Consider the following 22,429-nt stretch of genomic DNA (forward strand, 5'->3'; position numbering starts at 1 on the left):
CTTATCAGGTGCATCTCCATTGAAGAGGGATGGGGAACTGCTTTCTCACTCCTCTTCCATAATGGTGCAAAGGAAACTGAATAAAGAAGAAAGGACCATACATAATAAGTGATCACTAAACCTAATAATCTGTAGTGAACTCTTTGGGCCTGATGGAAAAAAAAAGAAAAAAAAAAGCATATTAGTTTTGAAAATTATGAAAATTGTATTTAGTTATGAAGTATGACAGGAGATGATTTTTCCCCACAGCAAGTATTAATCACTACCCAGATCAATAAGAACACAGATATCCAAGAGATATTTACTTTCCTTAAGTCTGATGGACAATAACCAAAGATAGGAAAGGCGTGTGTTGAAAAAGAAACTATCTTCATTAGTCTTGTTTCAAGAATTACCTACATTTAGAGAAGCCAGGAAATAACAGAAAAGATGTATTAAATCATCTCTGTTTCTTCAGTTAGCATATTTGACAGATTTTCCTGTAATGTTTCATGGTTCTGACAACATGGGCATTAATCTGACAAAGATTTGCACACCCATTTACTGGGCAGAACAGTTTCGTCATTACAATGGAGATACCTACATGTACAGAAACAATCTCATGCACTGCTCTTTTCACGATCAATACAGTCAAGTACTGGATACACACACATTAGAAATCACATTGTGTTCACCAAGATCACTTATATAAATATATATAACCATGGAAGAATGGGGCTTAAACCTACAAACATTTGTGTGTATATATATGTATATATCTTATCTCAATCACTAGCATTAAATTAACCTTCTCTCCCAATTTATGGCCCTTTACAAGACCAAGAAGACTTTTGCTGAAAGAGATCACTAACTGTAAATCAGATTACTTTCTTCCCAACCAACTCCTCAGGATCGGTTCTATTTATGAAATGGGTAGTCTCTTATAAATCGCCACGGGATTCATTAATCAGAATCAAACCCCTGGAAAGAGAGAGTGAGAGAGAGAATAATGGGGCTTCTGAGAACTGCTGACCCAGCCTCAGAGCTGTGTGGGGCAGGGCTGTGCTTCACTACCTACATATGGGCTGAGCTTTGGTGGCCACACTGGAGCGCTGGCTGTGCAAATGTCTTTGTTCGCACCCTCACGATTTTACTGAGGATTCTCTGCATTTCTGAAAATAAAGCAATACTTTTCATGCTTTAGAGACTATATATCACAGGTGAGAAAAAAATGTATATATAATAAAAATGTTCTTGCTGGTTTTACTGAAAAAAGTAAAATCTGAAAAATCCCATAATCCTAATTTTCATGGTCACAGTTTGGAACAAGAGGATAATCATGTATATTCAGCAGCTTTTCAATATAAACTATTGCCTAAGTCCTTTGCACTGGTATTACATATAGTTTAACAGAATAATCTTTGCAGCACCTATTTCTGGGTATAATTTATTTCTTTTGCTTTGCATACCACTATATTTTCTTTTTTGCAAAAGAAGGCCAAACAGATCTGTATTGCTTACTGGTTCTCTGTATATTTACTTAATTTATTTTGGAAGCTGACTGTCAAGACAAAAATTGTCTAAATAAATAAGCTACTGGCTGTAAAGTGACTGTGAAAGACTTAATGAGATATGTTGATGAATTTTATTAGCAGAAATGCTTTGAGAAGGACACAAGAGTCTCACCTTATTCTTATAACCAACAATAACTACAGAGAAAGATGAATATATTATGACCAGAGATGGAACATTTACAGTTTGGATACCAAAATTTAGAATTCTGGTCCCCATATTAATATAAAAAAATAATTAATATTATAAGTAGTTTCTTGAAATATGCAACACCTTAAAACAAAGACGGATCGTTTACAATCTGTGTATGAAAGGATCACATAAATTTCAATCAAGCAGTACATTTCCCCATCAAACTATATAACTCCCTATTAATGTTAAAGAAGATTTCCTTGTTCTCTAAAGAAAAAAGTCCACACTAATGCTGTAAGTTTGAGGATGACAGATATCTGGAGTTACTTTTTTATATTCTGTAAGTTGCTTACAAAGCCCCATGTAAGTGAGACTCTCGCAAGGAGTCTCACCCTTGCATAAAAGATTCATTTGCAGTCCTCCAAATCCATTAAATCAAATTCTAATTAACTTAAGTCAATACTCTTTAGGCCTTGTTTATTCTACATAACAGTCATGATTAAACACTGTAGTGAAACATATTTCTCTTAGTCGCCTGAATGGACAGAAAAATAATGTGCTAATATGATGTGTTTTAGTAAGCCTAGTGCAAACCTAACCTGAACCACATTAATGGAAGTGCTCTTGGAACAAGGTACTGCTCTGCATGGATTAAGGTATCAGACAGTTGTATTAAATAAGTACAGATCGGACTTGAATCCATGACATTTCCAAAGTCTCCTTTTGATAGAATTTTTATTTCTATTCCATGGTTTCAAAAACTATTTTGTATAAGTTTTCATTACAGATATTTCTATGTTTATTGAATTGTATGTGCTCTGTAAGGAACTATTGGTAGAATACATATTACCTTGCAGATTTAGAAAAAAATAACCCTCCTGAAACTCATAAATATGCAGCTCCATATTTTAGAGACAGGCAGTGAACATCACTGAGTACCAGGCTTTGGTACCGATGATACATGATGTTTAACACAATTCCCCTATGCCATGCAGAGAAGAATTACAGTCAGAATTGTACTCTCTCCTGTGGAAAATGAATATTCCAAGGCAATATCAACCAACAGTTTTGTTAAGAAATATGAATAGATTCAAATAAGAAATTGAAAAAGAGAGTGTTTTGTCCTATTAATAATACAAGATCATAACAGGAACACATATTTCTTTCTGAAATTGTTTCAAATTCTGTAAACAGAAAAAACTCCACATGGAAAACCAAAGAATTAAGATATAAAATGCAAAAGTCATAATTAAATAATGTATGAAACTGTTCATAGCATCACTTTCTACATGGTATAATCTTTTTCTAGTCATTAATTATGCTGTTACATTAATATGTATTAATCTCAATATTTGTCATAATGCCATAATGTATGTCTCTTAGAAAAACTTTCTAATGCATGATGATAAAGCAAGTTGAATTTTCCAGCAAAGTGAAATATTAAAATAACATGAACTTTAAAGAAATCAGATGAATAGCTAATGCATACTGCTCTGAATCTATGCTTGGGAAAGAATTTAAATTATTAAATATTTTAAAGTAGTGCTGTTTTGTGTGTGTGGTTTTTTTTTTAAAGCAACAAATAGAAATGAAGCACAGTGATTTTTTATTACAGCTGTCTTTTTAGCAACATTCCTTTCCATTTACCACCACTTGGTAGCTTTTTCATAATCCTTTTAATCGGCACGTCCATTTTGTTTCTGTAATTTGCAAATTGCCGTTCTTTTCAATGAAAATAAATCACGTGTGTAATCTTACTCTTGACAAAATTGTTTACTTTTATTGATTAATCATGTTCCTGGTTTTGTATATTATCTCAAACCATAGATCTACAAAGATATAGAGTTATATTTGAGTCTGTATTTTTGAACCTTAAATCTTTTGCATTTCTAATGAGAAAACTGGCTATTTGTTTTCATAAGACTGATCTGGTAATCCATCTCTACTCCAGAAACCATTAAAAGTACATTTTCAAGTGCTTCGGTGATGAGGGTTGCTTATTTATTAGTTGAATTGCGGCCTAAAACAGGCTACATCTGACAACAAATGAACACAGAGCAATAAGACTCTGTCAATGAGTGACAAAATAGAGACTTTCTCTATTTGTTCAATCAGATTTCACTCTGTTTAAACGTAAAGCGAGTGTTGCCATTATCTTAAATGGAACCAGACCTGAGCCATTATTTTTCATTTTATTCTACATTATTTTAAATGATATACAGTCTACAGTGTTAAAAATTTAAGTTAACTTGGTTTCTTTGAAACAGCCTTTCTGAATAAATCCACATTGTAGCTTTCGAAGGCATGAAAAATACAATACTTTCCAAATCTGTCTCTGGGTGGGAAAAAATATGTTAAGTGAATGACAAAGAACTATCAGTGAATATGTCTTTACCATTCTTTAAAGTAAATGTATTCCAAAACTGATCCTGTTATGGTCAGTTTTTAAATAAAGAAGTGTATATATTTATGGTAATTTTATCATGAGTTTAGATCATTTCTGACATAACTCTATCAATGTCTGTATGCTATGCCACAGATGACTTATGAGCATGACTTACCATCTTCATCTTTAGATATTGGAATTGCATCAAGAGAAACAGAGAAGTCCAAAGACGGATGGATGGAAAGGAATAGTGTATCAAAGTACTGCACACATCATTTCACCTGTGAATGAGAACGTGTTTTTTTTTTTTTTCCAAAAATAAAATCAGCAGCCTCTCCTGACCTCTGCAAGTGAGAAAGGCAGTGCCTTATATTCAGCTAAAAATTACCATTAGAATATATTCTTATACCACATAAAGGAACACAACTTCTACATTACTTTAAATGACTGAAATATTAAATGTAAACATAAAAGTAAAATACTAGCTATTAATTTTTCTTTTATTATTCCTGCTAGATAAACTGCACTTATCCTTCCACACTACTGTAGATCGTGCATACACTGGGATTTTATACAGCTAAAATCTCTCTCCAGGAAAAGGGCTGAGTCTATAAGAAGTTCCTATGGTTTTCCAGAATGAACCCTGTGCACCATCCATCCACTTTCCACACTAGATCAGAGTACCTCAGAAACCTCAGGATGTGCACCTATATCTTTTTATATAAAAAGTAAAGGGCAAGCAGAAAAGAAGTTTATAATCCTGTTTTGTTTTTGTTTTGTTTTTGTTTTGTTTTTTTTTACTTCAAATCGATGTTGGGAGGCAGCAGCCAGGGCATTTGTTAGACTCAGAAAACAATCCTAAACACCATAGTCATTGGCCAAAGACACAATTGATTTGAAAGTGGTTATCTTAACTATCCATTTTAAGAAGCAGAGGTACAAACTGAAGGTCTATGAATGACAACATTTAGGAGATCCATTTCTGCATGTGATCCAGTATAAGAAACCTTAAAATTGATTTCATTTTCTTGGTGTGTTTTCTTGTTGTTGTTTTTTCATATTCTGAAGTCAGTGACAATATTCTCATTGGTTAAAGTTCATCTTTCACTCTTACTTCATGTATCATCATTTTTTGTAACAGGTTTTGACTTATGTTTAGAATAGTCTTTTAGTAAAAGTAAAGATATAGTATGTGAAGTTATTTCTCTGCTATGTTTGGGCCTTAAAGGCCTCAGTCTGGTCTCAGTTTTCTGTTTGCTCAAAATATAAAGTTTTGCAAATATAATGATACAATTTGAAAAAAAAATCTTACTTCTTTCCTTTTGTTTCTGCATTCTTCTCTCCCTCTCTCCTTATATCTTCTTTATATATTTTCCTACCTTTTCTCTCTCTGCAGTATTCTGTCTTTGACAGGTGTGTAGTAAGATGCTGTACAAAAGACATTACCCAGCATGGAAGACATTGTTTCTGTAAGCTTAAGGAAAGGGAATAGGAAGTAAGCATCCCTAGTGATGCTCACTTTTAGCACTTGCATTACAGGTGTTTGTTGCTGTAGACAAAACAATTTACCTTCTGGGATAAAAGTTCCCGAATTCGTATTTGTCTCTCTTTGTTTGCAGAGCTTTAAACATTATCAGAATTTCCCCTCTCTCTGAGAATAGCATGAGGCTCAACACAACGTAGGTAAATCTGAACTTAATTTTTTCCTCATTTTCTGTGAGATGACACAGACTTACATAAAATCAGACTAAAAATAATTTAAAAGTCACATCAATATAATGGAATCTTTTTGAGACTTAGTGTATACTTAGTTTTAAAATATACTCTTCTAGATCCTTTACTTAGCCTTCTTATCAACATCCAACATACCTTTTTATCCTTTTATCAGATCATTACTAGACACCCTCTAGAGGCAGAAGCAGAACAGTAAATATCAAATTCAATTTATATTCAAAAAAAGCTCTTACATTTGAGATTTATAAGCATTACTATCAGCATTTTGTTATTACAGCTCCAAGGAACATCACTGTCAGTGTCCAGTATGAACTTCACTCTCAGTGTCCAGTAATGAACACATGCAGAAGAAAATCTTTCTTAAAAAGATCAACCGCTCCTTAATAAAGATAACTTATTAATAAAAATAAAATAAAAATAAAAAAGAAGAAAAAAAGACCTTCCTACTCATCACAGTGATAGGTTAGAGTTTAATCTTGAAAAGCTTAATGTGGTGATGGTTGCAATGAATTAACTAACTTGTGTATTATTTTACACAGACTGCTCTGTTAAATTACTGTGGGTTCCTTACTACAACTCTAGTAAGTACTAAACTGGAGAAATGTGTTTAGGTTTTCATTTTGTGTTCCAGAGGAGAAAAAAAAAAAAAAAAAAAAAGGACCAATTTGACAATGAATAAATATCATCCACTTTGAGAATGAAAGATACAAAACCCCTCGGCCTTTAAAGGCCTCAAAGAACTAGACAAAAAGAGATTGTAGGAAAACATATACTAACAGTCTTTAGGTAGAGGAAAGGTTGGTGCACAATTATATGGTTCTCATATCTGTTAGGAATAGGACAAGATGTAACAAAAAAGGTGCAATAGAGCAAGAGAGACTTAATTTTTACACCGATGGAATGGGGAAGAAAACATAGTGTTCTGTGTGTAAGGATTGTTAAAGGCTGGAAGAAATTGCCTCAGTGGCTCTTTGCTCCTTTTTAAGAAGTTAGACAATTGACTATTAGGGATGTTTGTAGTTTGACTGATCCTGCACCAAGGCAAGAATATGACTGTTTTTAGGTCTTTCCTAGTTCTATTATCTTTAAATCTGTAATTTACAGTTGTGGCATTTCCCACTGGCTGTTCAATCGCTCTGTCCTTTGATGCAGGCTGTGAAATGCATCAGATTTTTCTTTTATGCAATCAGGAGCAAAAATATCAGGCTTGAACCACATGTCTGCAATGTACTTGAACAATTTAAAAATACTCAGGATGTCTGAACTAGACTTTGTCCAATTTCACTCATGAAAAAAATGAAGCCATAAGAGATTAAGCCATCTGCACATGACTACACCATGAATGAAAGGGAAATGAGCTCAGAGAACTTAGAAGTTCTACTCCGAATTTTATGCTTAAACCTGCAAAAAAATAAAAGAATGGTATGTTGCAACAAAACATAGAAGAAATAGGACAATGTCCCACATATCATAGCAGCTGCATAGTCATGTTGCCATAAAGTACATACTTTGGAAGCATAGTTGCTAAAAACTGTATATTTTCAGTACAATTTCTTTTGACTAAATGTAGCATCCATCCAGCTCAAAAAGAAAAATCTTTCTAAGTATCTCTGGACAACTACTCAGAGTTTTCAAGAATATAGTCACTAAGAGTATTGCAATCAGTCTTGGCTATTAATCACCCTGACAAAATTATTGATTTTCATTTCCTTCTTTCATGTTGCGTGGGAACCGTCTAAGTTAGATTACAAGATCTGAGAGGGGGCATAAGGACAATAAGCAGGCTTTTGAAGATCCCCAATGTACACAGAAAGATTCTGAGCACCTGGTGGATTACTGTCTGTTTAACCTTTTAATAAACCCATGGTTTTAGTTTTAGGAATCTTGTTTCTTTAGAAGCACCAGTCTCACTTCCAGTAAGACAAAGAATGTAACCAGTGTAGTACTGAGATGCCGGATGTAATCAGATGTCCCACCTGAAGCAGGATGCTAGAGAATGTATGTACTCGATTCCACTGAAAAAGTTAAAGTGCCCATATTTTGTGCAATATAAAAAGACTACTAAGCAATCCAATAAACAGTAAAGCTTCTGAAAACACTAGAATTCAATCAAATCTCAAGCCCTGATCAGTAGTCAAGTATATTCCCCAGGCTTCTCTGTCTGGCACCCCATGTGTCACAAAGGCCTTGGAAATAAGGTAGCCTTTTGCTAAGCATTTAAAGGTCTGCTAAAGAAATACAAATAATTAGTGACTGCTTTTCAAAACAAATGGATTCTTGACAGTTTTCTTTTTCTTAGACAACCAGGACATCCTTGAAATGAATTAGTGTTGTTAGATCTATGTCTATTAACACATCACTCTAAAAAACAGTCAGAGGCCTGCTTCTAGACTATTTCTCCAATGGAATCCTCTTTGTTTTGACTTACTCTACTCCAAAAGTATGTCTTGCAGCCACAATTATGGAATATTTTTCACTTTCGTGTAAGAATATGTTACTTGTCTAAAATAAAAGTGCCTCATTTGTTCAAATTGTTGTTTACTTTTGCGTATCACTGTTGTGAACCCTTCCACAGTATGAGAGGTCCTTTGCTTTTTTTAATTAAACTTTTATAACCCTTACATAAACAGGCAATTGGCTGCATATACTTAGGGAGAAAAAAGAAACAAACAACTGACAAACCCAGCTTACACAGCTCCGGGAAAGTAAAACCTAAGTTTGAGGAAAGTAAAGGAGACCCATGTGACAATCATTAAAAGTTAATGGTAGGGACGTCCCATTGCATTGTACTGCTGCCCCCTTACGGACAAAAAAAAATGAAATGTCGGAGTCTGCTCACAGGCCTAAAATTGTGTGAGGTGAGCTTTAATTTTAGGAATTTTGGCATGGTTCTCATGCCTTTATGTATGCCACTGGAGTTGGCCTGGTTCGTTTCACGCTCTGGGGCATGTTATGCCCCTGCCCTCTGAAACTACAAAATGGTGGGAGCCCCATCTGTGCTGAAAGCAGGAAGAGGCACGATGAAAGCCAAAATGCCCTCTGCACGTTCAAAAGTACCAGGCACATCAGGTCACATCTCTCACATGTCCCTGCCCGTCACCACTGGTGAGGGCCCACCAGCCCCAGCCTGGGCTGCACTCAGCTGCAGGCCAACCAGCTATGTCTGCTTGGGTGGGACAGGATGGGATGTTCCACTGTTTGGCTTGGATCTGTGTCTTTTCCCAATGGATCATTAGCACATATTTAGAATATAAAAGTAATTACTGTAATAAAATAAATTAACCATGGAGAAACCTGAAGTATGGGTTAGGACCTAGTAGCCCTAAAGCTCAGCCTTGCTTATGTGGACATCCCATGGTACCATCAAACTTCAGAGATGAAAAAGTAATCTGAAAAGATACTGTTAACAGATTAAGATAGTTCAATTATTTGGGGGGATTTAATTAAAGGCAGCTCCATTCTGGTTCTGAGAAAGGTGCTGATGTGCTCTGTCAAGACATTTAATAGATTCATCTGAAAGGAAGAAATTGTGAGACAAAGCAAATCTTTTCAGGAAACAGAAAAAGAAATAAACCTTGGGGGTTGTGAGCTAAAAGTAAACTGTGCTGGGAGATTCCTGTTATCAGGTTGGTGCTGTGAATGCTGAAGATGAAAGTGATATTTTTTCATTTGTCCTTTTCTTTTCCCAGAAATGAAAACCAATTCTCTTCACCAACATCTTCTATATTTTCTGTTGTCATCATTCTAATTTAATCTTCAGCTTCAAGTATCTGAAATTTAACATGCTGAATTGTTCCATTTGTGAGTTCTGTTCCTCACAGTAAGACACTTAAGATTAAATTTGATTAGTGCTTTTGTGTTGTAAATTCCAATATACTTTCTCATTACTAATATAATTGTGCAGTACTCACAAAATCTGGATGTTTGTGATTGCTTTTAGTTGATAATGAGTACAGCGATCAATGAATATATGATTTTCATTACCTATCCAATTGTTTCAATACTACTGTGTGTTAAGAGTGTTTGGAGGTAAATTTTCATATAAAACGTTTTATAGGCATGGCAAGCTACATTATAAATTTAGAAAGCTATGATCTAAACAAAATTTTGTAAGCTGCATGAGGCTTTTTTTTTTTTTTAATCCTTCTGGAATAGGAGAATTCCCATAGTGGATTGTATTATTATAATAATACTGCTTCATCTTGATGGCTGTGATCACTGTTGTGTGCAAAATACTGGATGAACCTCTCTTTCCATATGCTCAGGTTTCACACCTTCATACCTGTTAATTTAGGGAATTAATACATACATGTAAATGCATACGCATATATGTATTAGAGTATATATGTATATATATTTAACATAAATAAGTATGTATCATTATGTATATATACTGAATTATATATATATAATATACGGAGTATTTGTAATATATGGAGTATATATATACACATACACATCACCACTAGAAAGTATATTAATGTTTGTGAAAGACTCTGAGTTCCTTTGAAAGAGGCTGTTATACTGAGGTCTGAGGTAAAATTATGCAATCCTTGTCTTTCTTCTCTGCCTCTCAAAATGTTCATCTTGCCCAACTATTATCATTAGTGAATTTTATTTCTAATTTCCATTTTCCTGTCTAGTCTATTTCCTACCTGAGCATAGGAAACTGAATTTTGATATATAGATACATTGTATCTCACTCAACTATTTGAATGTATTTGCAAAAGCCTTTTGCTTTGGAATAATAATAATAAATAATAATAATAATAATATCATTGAGCTGTCCTGCCAAATATATATATATATGTATCATAATTTGATATAATCAAAACATAATATTGGACTTCTATTTTCAAATCTCTGCACTCTTGCTATGGTTATGCACCCCATCCTACCCAACCTGCAAAGGAAATGTTTCATTAAAATTTCTCTCACTTCAAATAGTTTTTAAATTCTACTTGTAGCCATACAGAAAATAAAAAATAAAAAAATAAAAATTGAGATTTTCTTGCAGTAGACTGAACTAGAATTTTTCCTCTTTTGTGACTCAAAACAGCATTTTGATGACATCGTTGGTCTAAAGAGAGAAAAGAATTATAGACAGGAATGAGGATCTGTGAACAAAATTCAAGCCCAGCTATTTAAGCGTCCGGAGCCTTGGCCTCATGTAGGCAGTATATCCAAGTTCAGCCACAAAGAACAGAATTAAGTTTATGCCACTTTCACCTGTTTATTTTCTCCAAACGTGGGATTTCCTTACAGAGAGCACCTTCTATACAAAATTGCAATAGTCATATTTGTTGGGAAGGTCATAACACCATTTTGACTGTTACCTGGAGGTAGACTACATTGTTATAGTGTTTTTGTTTGTTTCTTTTTGATTGCCAAAGTTGCCAAGAAATACGATGGTAACAATTCACAAGTTTGTTTTTTTGTTTTGTTTTGTTTTTTTCTCCTCAGAGCTGAGTGTTTACTGGCTAGTGTTGCTTATACCCTGCCGGGATGCCGGTGAAGAAGCAGTTTGCCTGTTTGCCTTCTAGCAGTGCCCTTAGGGCCCGGCGCTGCCTGGCCGCAGACCAATGTGCCCTAACTCCTGCTGTAGCACCCTGCTGCTCACCAGCTCTCAGCCGAGCCCCCTCTAACAGACTTGTGCTGGCAGCCCTGACCAGCTGTAGCTACCACCGGCCCCACCAGGAGCTCCCATGTTTATTTCCAACCCTCGGAGTCTCGGCGGGAAACGCATTTTTAAAACCCGGGCGCCCAAACACGCCTCCGGGACAAGGGCCCCGCCTCCGCCTTTCCGCACCCGTCCCTGCTGCCGGGGGCTGCCGGGGGGGCGCGACCGCCCCGAGGCCAAGCCCCATCCAGGTGAAGGTGGCCGGGCCGAGCCGCACCGAGCCGGGCCGAGCCGGGCTGGGCTGAACCGAGCCGGGCTGAGCCGAGCCGAGCCGAGCCGGGGTGCTGCGGCCGCACCGCCCCGCGCCGCAGGAAGCAACGCCCGTGGCCCTTCTTCCTCCTCCTCCTCCTCCCGCGGCGGTGGCGGCGGCTCGGCGATGCAGCAGCACTTCTCCCTGGCCGACTGCGAGGTGGTGGGCTTCGACCTGGACCACACGCTCTGCCGCTACCACCTCCCCCAGAGCGAGCGGGTGAGTGCGGCTCGGCTCGGCGCGGCTCGGTGCGCCTCGGCCCGGCCTGGGAGCCCGAGCGAAAAGGCGAGCGGCGGCGCGCGGGGCCGGGGGAGCCCCGCTGCGGGCAGGGGGAGCCCCGCAGTGCCGGTGGAGGTGTTCCCGGGGAGAGCTGGAGGGAGAACGGGCAGGGAAACGCCGGGCTGGCTGGCTGGCCGCCTCCTCCGCAGGCCTGTGCCCGAGGGAGGAGGACACAGCCGCGTCTTGTGCCATGGAAGCGGTGCCTCTTAAGAGCCCTCCTGCCCACCGCGGTGCTGACTTGAGGCTATAGTCCCCCGGCTGAGTCCAGAGATGCCGCAGACAGAGTCAGCGGCGCTCGGCACTTCGGACAGGCGACCTTGGCAAACTTTCTCCTGCTTACAACAAAAGGGCGAGCCTGGGGACGCTCAGCATCCCTGCCTGAGCGCTGTTAACCCGCGCAGAGCGGGCCCCATCTGGCCTTGGAGGGTTCCTCCACTGAGGCCTCCTCCTCCGTTGATGTCTCTGTTGATTTTGCCACCCAGCTGTCCCGGCTCATGGGTTTTCATGGTGTCCTTCTGCTCAAGCCCGTTTCATTTGCCTCCCTTCACCTGCCGTACGTTTTGCCCTGCACAGGACTAAACTTGCACATTAGTGGCAGGATCCATCAGAGCATGATAGAGAAGCAAATGCTGATGAGGTGCCACGTTTTCTAAATAGCTGGGGTTTGGTGCATCTTGATTTGAAAAACCGCTTCACTTCCTAGGGCGGTTTGACCTCCCATGGAGAGGCATCTTTCCTGACAGAAAGCACCCATTCATTTTAGTTCACTCTTCATCTTCTCACAACACAGAGACGCTGCCTGACGCATGCACGCTGCATGCTCCCTTATCGAAGAGAAACAAAAACTTAAAAATTCTGGTAGGCACAGCTGAAGATTCAGTTAGTTCTTAGTCCTTCTGTGCAAGTCTTTGTATTGGTCTTTCTCCAGCATTATTCATACTCATTCCAAGAGCAGCTTTTGTAATTGAGTTGTATTAAATGGCTGAATGTTGTGTTAGGCTTTAACAGTATTCTTTCCAAACTTAAAAATAATTTACTTTGTATTTACAGTTTCCTTCAGGATATGTTCCATCAGGCATGTTTAAAATGCCCACTCTCTGTAGTTGTTTATAGGTTCAGAAGCCACTTGTTGAGTCGTGAATGGTGACATTTAAAAAATAAAAAAGGTTGGGGAGGGGGAAGTAGTGACTAGCCTTAGGTGCTTACTCTCTTGATTTCCCAACAGTCTTGAAGCACTGGGGAAGTAAGGTAGGAATACCTCACACTTGGCTATGCTAAAAAAAAAAAAAAAATTGCACCAAAACTACTGTGTGAGCATCTTGAGCTGTTTGCCTGCCAGCCAGATATAACCTTGGGCACTGATATGGCAGTGGGGCAGGGCCCCTAGGTCACTGATTTGCCTTTGCTTAGGAGGCACCGAAACTCAGGTCTTTCTGCTTTCTAGGGAACAGTATCTTTGGTCTCAATAAAAATAATTAATGCCTTTTTTTTTCATCTTTAGCTAATATATGATAGTTTTGCCCAGTATCTGGTAACGGAGAAGGGTTACGATAAAGGCTTGCTCACTCTAACTCCAGAAAGCTTAGACTTCTGGTAAGTATGTTGAACATAACAGAATCTGCGTTCATAACTTCCTTTATGCTATAACTTTTACAAAGCTTGGAAACAGCTTCTCTAATTATAACAACTGTCTAATAATCAAGCCCAATAGGTAATTCCAAAATTACAGTTTTAAATGCTTGTTGGAGCAACTGTTTCCCATGAGGTACTTCTAACGTAAAGAGACAACTGAGTATCTGAGCTTGCTTTGTTCTTCTAGCTGTCTCCACGCAAGCTTTGTGGTCAGACTGACTTATTTTGTATAACCCCTTTGTTTTCTACCTGCAATTCAATGGGTAAATCCAGTAACCATCAGAATTTATTCATATCTTCTTTTCCTCTTGATGGATGCTGTTTTTGTTTGTGTAAGGCAGAATAGTCCCAACAGTCTTTGAGAAAATGAGGGAAAGTGACATGCTGGGAAGAAACACTGTAGGAGTGGCACTGTAGGCACGAAGCTGTAATGTTAAAGATTGAAATGCACTTTCCTGGTCTGAGTTCCGTGACCTCTGAGTAGGAACATTTATCTCCAGTATTTCAACTCTTACAGGTTGTTATCCACAGCAAGGGTGTGGGGATTTGAAGGCCAGGTTATTTCATGTTTTTTTGTTTGTTTATTTTTCCCCTTAGGAAAAGCACAGGTGTTTTTTAATTGTTCTTACATTTCAGTATGTTATTGGACAGTTTCCAAACAGGTCTGATTTCAACTTTCAAGTGATAAGGAGGGTATCTGTATTTCTCATATTTTGAGGGCTCTGAAGCATGAAGATACCTGTATCTCAGCCTTAGTCCCTTATTGGAGCTGGGGATCTGTTAGTGTGGACCTGCAAGCCCATGGTATTGGTTGCAGCATGTTGGTGCTACTCACACAGGTGTAATCTGTGAAAGGCTGCAGACTGCTTGCTTTGTTCACGGCATCTCTTTTGTGTGCCTTGTAACACAGAATGAAGACGGAATTACTTTTCCATTCTTTTTTTTCTCTTTTTTTTTATTCATTATTACACTAGGTAATGAACTCTGATCTCATCTTCCAAACAATCTAAGCTAACATAAATTCATTTTTTTCTGTAAGGTACTAGGAGAGTTCGGAATTCTTGTGGTACAGCTCTCCTACAGTGTGTACCCTTTACCCTGTAGTGAGTGCTGGCTAGCATGGCAATGCCTCTGCTTCACATGCTCCTTGGATATTCAGTTGCCTCATTGAGAATGATCTACCCCCCTCTCCCTTAATATTAGTGTTACCCACCTGGTAATAGTAAGCAGAGGAATTGCAACCAAAAAGAAAATAAATAAATAAATATATATATAAGCACACAGATATAGACGCATATCTTCAATAGGAGAAGTGACTTAAATGTCACATTTCTTAGTTGTATATGTTTGGATCTTAACCCTCCAGCTGTATCTATATGAGTAGTCATGCTAAAGTCATGGAACAATGGAATTGGATTTATTTAGTAGGAATTTGCTATGTAAGTGAAATCCATCCCTCACTGTAACGATATGTATTTGCATATATAGATCATTGTTTAAACATGTAAGTATTTGAAGGGTTGTGATTTTTGCTGCTTTTAAGTACCATTATTGTATGGCTTCTATATCAGAATAGTGAAATGCAATTACAGAGGGACATTCCTCTGAAAACATTAATTGCTTGTTTCTTCCTTAAAATACAATTATTTTTAGTTGTAAAGGCTTGGTTTTGGACCTTGAAGATGGAAACTTCCTGAAACTTGCAGAAGATGGAACGGTTTTGAGGTAGTACTGACTCATTTTTATCGATAAACAAACACTAACATTTTATCCTCTTCTTGAAAGCCATCTCTCAGTTTTGTTAAACATTTAAAATATTGATTTCAGCATACATTCACTTGTGTAAAAATTTAAATACTCTTGGGTAATTTGATGCTCAGTTTCTCTTAATGTTATATACTTAGCATTTTCCTAATATATCCATGTTAGCTGCTAGGAATAATATGTCACTTTTAATAAACGTCTAAGACTGAGTGCATTCTGATTTTGAAACTAAATTCGCTTTTTCAGTGGCTACCAATATACTCTGTCCAATTCTGCTAAGATCCAGGGTAAGGTGTTTCTTGAATTCTGAGTAACCTGACTCAGCTGGTGCGAATGACTAATGTTAATGACAGCACTATTATCTTTGTACCATACACATTCAAAATTCTTGCGAGTTTGTAACATGACTTAAATAGCCTTAGGTAAATTAAACACAAACTGACACATTCAGTTTCAAAATTGTCTTTTTTTCCTCTAAAAGCTAATTTCTCCCTTCAGTCATCACTTCAGTACATCCTTAGTTCTTCTCTCCTTTTTTTTTTTTAACATAAGACTGCTATTTTAAATCATAAATTTGAAAAGTAAATATATCTGGAGTATGTCAAACCCAGTCTTCTTTCTCCCTTATTTTTTTTCCAAAAGGAAAATCTATGTAGTTTAATACTAAAAATAGACGATAATTTTTTTGGTAGCATTTAGTAGAAGAAGCTTGAAGATGCTAGGGAAAACCAGACTTCACTGAAGTGGTTGAAGGTGCCCTTGCCCATAGCAGGGGGTGGGAATTAGGTGATCTTTAAAGGTCCTTTCTGACCCAAACCATTGTATGGTTCTGTGAAATAGGAGAAAAAATAACCTCGAGTCTGTGCTTTGTACTCAGAAATTCATGTAGTAGAACCATGAATTTCAAAGGACTACATGTAGAATTCAAGAGCAGAGGATATATGACAGTAAAGGGTGGAGTGGTACAAGATTACTTACCCTATCATTGTGGGCATTTCCTTTGAAACAGGGATCTGTACATTCTTTCGGGCCACAGTTTCATGATCAAGCTTGTTGATCTTTAATTCCTGAAAAGGCTCGTGCGTACATCTGTATAACATAGCTGCTTTCAGGGCTCAAGCTAGCATTTTTCATAGTCCTGCCCTGCATTCTGTGAATGTTACCAGGCTTCAGAATAGCGTATAGGCTTTCTGCTCTGTGTTTTATTGTGCAGTGTATATTGATAGTTCAAGAATAATGTCCTCACACAATTGAGAACATTCGAGCAACACAGAGTGATTGTGTTAGGAGGTGAGGCACAGCAGCCATGCCCTCAGCCAACCAGACCTTTGTGAAGTAGGGCTTTTATTGAGGATTGTAATGTATATGATAAAAGCTTAGGTCCTAGGAAACTTCTAATTGGTAAATCAAGTTGCTTCTAAGTGAAGATCAAGTCACATGCACCTCAGTATTCAACTGTGATTCATTTCTATGCTCTAGAAGTACTCTGAATGTTTTTAACCTTTTCTTTTTTCTTTTTTTTCCACGCTAATGCATCAAATAGGGCAAGCCATGGCACTAGGAGCATGACATCTGAGGAGATCCTAGAGATTTATGGAAGAAGGGAATGGAAGCATTTTAGTGCAGTCAGTGGAATGCTTTCCCGCTCAGGTAGCTATACCTTAGAATGTCCTGGTCTTTGAAATTGCTCTGGCCCTTTCAATGTTTCGTAGTGTTAGTTTGTACTACAAGTATTTAAAAATACTTGAGCTGAGAATTCTGGAATAGGTGAGTGTTTTGCACAAGGGTTGTTTTTATATTTTTAAGTTCTAATACTTAAATGTAGCTGAACTTAGATTTAGGTTGCCAGCGATAAGACAAATAACAAATGAGTTGACAATACAGGCATGTTTTGACTGCAGAGTTGGGCACATTGTTTCTTGATGAAGTAGTTAGGTTGGTAGTCTCAACCTTATTTAGGATATATTTGGCAAATCTTAAGTTTTTCTTGATTGTTGACTCATTGCCATCATATTACTGGATATTACTGGAGGCCTAGGTGAAAGTGCAATGAACAGAGCAGATATGGAAGCACAACCACTCCTCCTGTGGTGGAGGTTTCGTGGTTTTAAGGTGGAACCACGTTGTGAAGGCATTGTGATTAGGCTTTCATTTTTGCTAGCCACACTGTGCTTTCTCTCCAATTTACTTTGATCTTAGCAATTGCAAATAATGCACCTAAAGACAAAATGTTCGATTGATTTACATAATCCTGTTTAATAGAGATGCTTTGCTGTCATAAATTTGTTTGTCATCCTTATTCTAAACTACAAGTAATCTTTCGCGATGAGGAAGAAGAGAGGTACATCTGTTTTATGACCAAAGGAAGCCTTTCTTACTCATTGAGAAGTGCAGTTCATCTCTCTTGTGACTATCAATCCGTGTTTTGCTGACTTCTTGTGTATGTAAGAGACAGCACAGACAAGGTCATGAATACAAAAATAAATAAATAAATAAACTGCCTGTTAAGTCATTTTACTCCAGGAAAAGAGTTGTTGAACGTGACCTCAGTCTGGAAGGAACATTCGCACACACCTGACTTTTAGTTCTGTTTTGGGCTGTCACAGAATAATGCGGGCATGCTTCCCATTGGGTTAAGGTGCTGTCTTTAGCATGTGTGCACAAAGGACAAGACTGTAAGACCTATCCAAATGATTCTGAAACAACATCTTAAACTTTGTGTTTCTAATGCTGGGGAAATTGGTATTTTGGAAGAGTTGAGTGTTACTGCCTTGACTTTTAAGACTCATGGTTCTTCCCCATCTCTTCCACAATAACTTTTTAAAATAAATTTTAAGGTTCTAAAAATCTCACTGCCTTGGTGTAAGTTAATACCTGTCAGCTGCCAGTTGTGAGAATCAGAAGTAGAAATATGGTTCTTACTTCTAATCCTGCAAATAAAAGCTAACGTGTGCCCTTAAGTTGGGACATAGATGATGCTTATTACTAGTGAAAGCCAAGTAAATGTTATTTAAATGTGTTTTTATTTCCAATTAAACTATACAATATGGATTTAAAAAGTAGAGATGATTTTGTGTTTTTGTTTGTTTTTCAGGTAAATACTATTTGTATGATAATTACTTTGACCTACCAGGAGCCCTCCTGTGTGCAAGGGTGGTGGACAGTTTAGATCAGGTAAGAACTGGACTGTTTGAAATCAAGTATTCCATTATGTCTCTTTCTCTGCCTAACTTGTGTGCATTCAGTAATGCATGCAAGTAATATACTCAACAAATTTAAGGTCTTTAGCTTTTTTCTTATATGGAATTTTTCATGCCAGACTTGCACTGTATTAAAGTTGTTTCCCATTGTTTCCCAAGTTACTTGTGACCTACTTGGTGTGGTCCTAATAAATGTACTTCCACCAGAGGGCACAAACAACTAGGATAAGAATAAATGAGTACTTTTCTCTTAAGTTTATTGTGATAATCAGAATATTGTTCTTAACATCTCATTTAGTTGTACTTGATGATACTTGAATTAAATCTAATGTATAATGTGGTTTGCTAACTTGCAAGAAATGCCAAAGTTGAAAGTTTGATTCCATCCTTCTTAAACTTGTTTTTGTATCCTAAATATATCGACCTGTGTACGTAGATGTAAATAAACCTATGGAATACTATGTTGTTGTTTTTTTTTTTAGTTTTTTACATCATCCTCTAAGTGATACGTTAAATTTGCAAGGTAGAAAGTGCAATTGCTTTGACCTTTTTCAGTGCTTTTCAGATATGCAGTACATCCTAAATCCTGCCTTTGATGTTTGATGTCAGTTAATTCAGATGTGTTAAAGAAGGATTGAAATCTTAACCTGGGGACAGCTGAGTGTAGGAGAAGGCTAAAATATCTAGGGCTAAATATCTTAGCATTGCTGAAGTACTGACAAAATTTTCTGTCTGAAGATACCAAAGTGTTGCAGCACTAAAAGTTGCAGACACTGAAAATTGTCTATGGACTGGAAGTCAGAGCTGTGAGATGGGTATCTGCAATCCCTTTAGGTACCACCTGACTTGATGTTTTAGGCTGCACTCCAAAATCACATGCTGAGCAGGTTGCTGCTTAAGTCCAAGTGCTGCATGAAGAGTTACTGAAAACTAACTTATTGGCAAACACCGAAGACAAGTGTGTCATAAGACTTTTAATTTTGTGCTCGATTGATCTCCTTCCCTTACTGTTCACAGTTTTAGAATCCTCTCTCAGATGTGACATTTTGTATTATATTCCTTTACATTACAGTTAGTTTAGACTTGGCACAAGCTGTTTATTGAGAGAGAGAGAGAGGATGGTGCTAAAGCATATCACAGCACGTGTAACTGGACGTGCAAGCATCGCTAGTTTAGAAGCTGGGACATTGACCTTGGATCACTGGCATTTTCAGCCCCAGAGAATTAAACCCATGCCCTGTTTCTTCACAGAGCTGCCAAAATTAGGTTAAGCATCCTCTTTTTCAGTTTCTTGAGTATTTCACTTTTAGGTTTCAATTCACCCAGCTCATGTCTAAACCCATTTTGGTGTGCCGCACTACGCTGTTATGGTTGAATCTGCTTTTGATGGGTCCACAGCCAGAACTACTGTGTATTTTCAGGCAAATGAGAGAAGCTTCTTGGTGTTTTAGATCTTTGCATTGAAGCTCTTCAGAAAATACTTCTTTGACTGATACTTCTGCTAATGAAATTACATATGATGATCACTTCCCAAGTCATGGTGGACTGCATGGGGATGTTCATGCTTTTCTCTTTGCTTTCTGGGAATTGGTCTGTTTTCGTGCATGTCTCATGCAGTAGCTGTGGATTTGCAAGGGGCTAGTTAGTCAGTCATTTCAGTCTTCTCTAATGCTAGCTGTTTTGAAGGAAGCATACCCACTTTTAAACTAGTATCCATTTGTCCTCAGAGCAACACTCTGAGGAACTGTTAGCTCGTTGCATTGATTTTTAAAAGAAACAAATGCAGCAACAAAAACAACACAAAAAACAAGGCATAAGTCATCCATATGGAGTATGAGGGGTCCCGACAGTTGAATCTGTCCAAAGGCTGGTGCTAGTATGGGCTGGTGGATGGAGTACCAGAAGGGTACACAGCTTGGAGTAATGACCTTGGTTAGCAGCTAGCTGAAAGTTGACACACACAGAACCATTTCTCTATATCAGTCATTTTTACGTATTTCTCCAGTAGTTTACTAGAAGAATGATTTCTTTTTTTTTTTTTATAAAAAAGAAAAGCTAAAAGCAACAAAACTATCTTTCCTGTTCTTAACCCCTAAAGCTGAAGGATCACAAGCAGACTACTATAGTGCTTGTCAGTCACATACAAAAGCCCTTGCTTGTGCAGCTTGTGAAATTAAGGGCAAGACTGTTCCTCTTGAAGCCTCCATGGAAGATTAGGCCTGAAATAGCAGTTCACTACAAGCAGATTACATGTCTTTGGATGGAAATGTTTATTTTCAGTTTCTAAAAGTTTCCATCTCTAGAAAATGCCTTCTGTGTTTGGGTCATTATTCAGGTATTGGTGCGGAGCTGGGCTGACAGGTTTAGGACACAGAGGGCGATGCCATAAAATCTGTCAACGGTTGCATCAAGGCTTATGCTAAACTATGTGTGGAAAGCCTTTAACAACACTACAGAAATACTTTCCACGGTGTACAAACTCAAACTATGCCACCTCCTTTACTGCTGCCCTGTACCTTGTAACTGAGCACCTCTTACAGGCTCAGTAAGTAATCCTCTGCCCTGTAGTGTGCCTGACTGCGTAATTACACCTATGTTTAACTCAGCACTCCTAAGGTGTATAGTGCTCGAGTCCTAGAGCAGTCTGAGCTGGTTGAGAAGCTGTTTCTCTCCCTTGGTGAGGCACTGGAAGGGCAGCTGAGGTCAGCAGGAGCACTTCCGTGCCCAGGCAGCTTTCTAGGAATCACGAGAGACTGCTCACACTGCAAATCGCTTTTCTCTCTCCCTCTGCCAAAGCAAGGGTTTGGCACAATGTAGCTTAGTGCTGCTGAGCCTGGCTTCTGCATAAGTATTTTATATGATGTTTGGGGTGGAGTTATTGGCAGAAGACCATTGCCACTAAGTTATAGTGAAGGCTTTTGCCAATTGTAATGGTGGAAGGTGATGTGAGTGCCAGACTGTAGATAATGTCAACCTGCTAATTAAGTACAGTACCTGCAGCTCTAGGCATTTATTTTCCCCAACAAGTCAGCAGGAGATGGGTCATTCATTAAGTTGCTGTTCTATCTAAGGTTTCTCTTTGCTGTAAGGTTTTAGACGTCCTTACAAGTAAAAATCTTTTCACCTTTGACATCCCCACACATACGCATATCCTTTGGAAGTAGGGAGATGACCTGCCTGCCATTACCCAGAGTTCACAGTCAAGCTGCGTTCTGAGTCCTGAACCTTACTGTCTAGGACCGCTATACTTCATTTTCAAAATACTTTTATTTATTAGTGGCGTTCCTGTTATTTTTTTCAATATGAAAGCTTTAAATGGCTGATACTTGATAAAGTGACTAGATTCCTTTGATACTTACAGCACGATGGTCAGAAAAAATATGACTTCTGGAAGGACATGGTTGCTGCTATCCAGCATAATTATAAAATAACAGCTTTTAAAGGTAAGTAGGTTCACTGAAAGCTTACAGTAATAGCTGAAAATATTATATGTGCTTGACAGAACAAATAACGTTTGCAAGTACACTGTAGGTTATTCAACATAGTTTTTACTTTTCAGGCTTTATAAATGGTTGTATGCTTATCCTGCTATCATTGCTATTACTATTTAGTTTAGCTGGAGCTGATTCCATTTATTTTTTTTTAAATAACACTTGTGATGTACTACCTCACTGAATTCAGAGGAAAAGCAGCTGGTATAGCAATGTGGGCATCCTTGGACTGTATTTTGATTCTAGTTGTGGTGTTCTTGTATTTATGAATAAAATAAAAAATGCACTGGAGAAAAAAGTAACTAATATTTGATTAATTTTTTGATACAT

General features: G+C 37.9%; 1 protein-coding gene across 1 annotated transcript in view; it reads left to right on the forward strand.

Annotated features, from left to right (window-relative positions):
- The first annotated feature begins 10,926 nt into the window (after positions 1 to 10,926).
- Positions 10,927 to 22,429, forward strand: part of LOC310896699 (dermatan-sulfate epimerase) — a 202,226-nt gene continuing 190,723 nt past the window's right edge. The window contains exons 1-6 of the mRNA XM_083829313.1: positions 10,927 to 11,952; positions 13,514 to 13,605; positions 15,298 to 15,369; positions 16,952 to 17,058; positions 18,503 to 18,582; positions 21,970 to 22,051. Coding sequence (XP_083685439.1) covers positions 11,509 to 11,952; positions 13,514 to 13,605; positions 15,298 to 15,369; positions 16,952 to 17,058; positions 18,503 to 18,582; positions 21,970 to 22,051 — 877 coding nt within the window. The 5' untranslated portion in view covers positions 10,927 to 11,508. The remainder of the gene's footprint in view (positions 11,953 to 13,513; positions 13,606 to 15,297; positions 15,370 to 16,951; positions 17,059 to 18,502; positions 18,583 to 21,969; positions 22,052 to 22,429) is intronic.

This window comes from Anser anser, assembly GCF_964211835.1.
Source record: "Anser anser genome assembly, chromosome: 3".
Lineage (NCBI taxonomy): Eukaryota > Metazoa > Chordata > Aves > Anseriformes > Anatidae > Anser > Anser anser.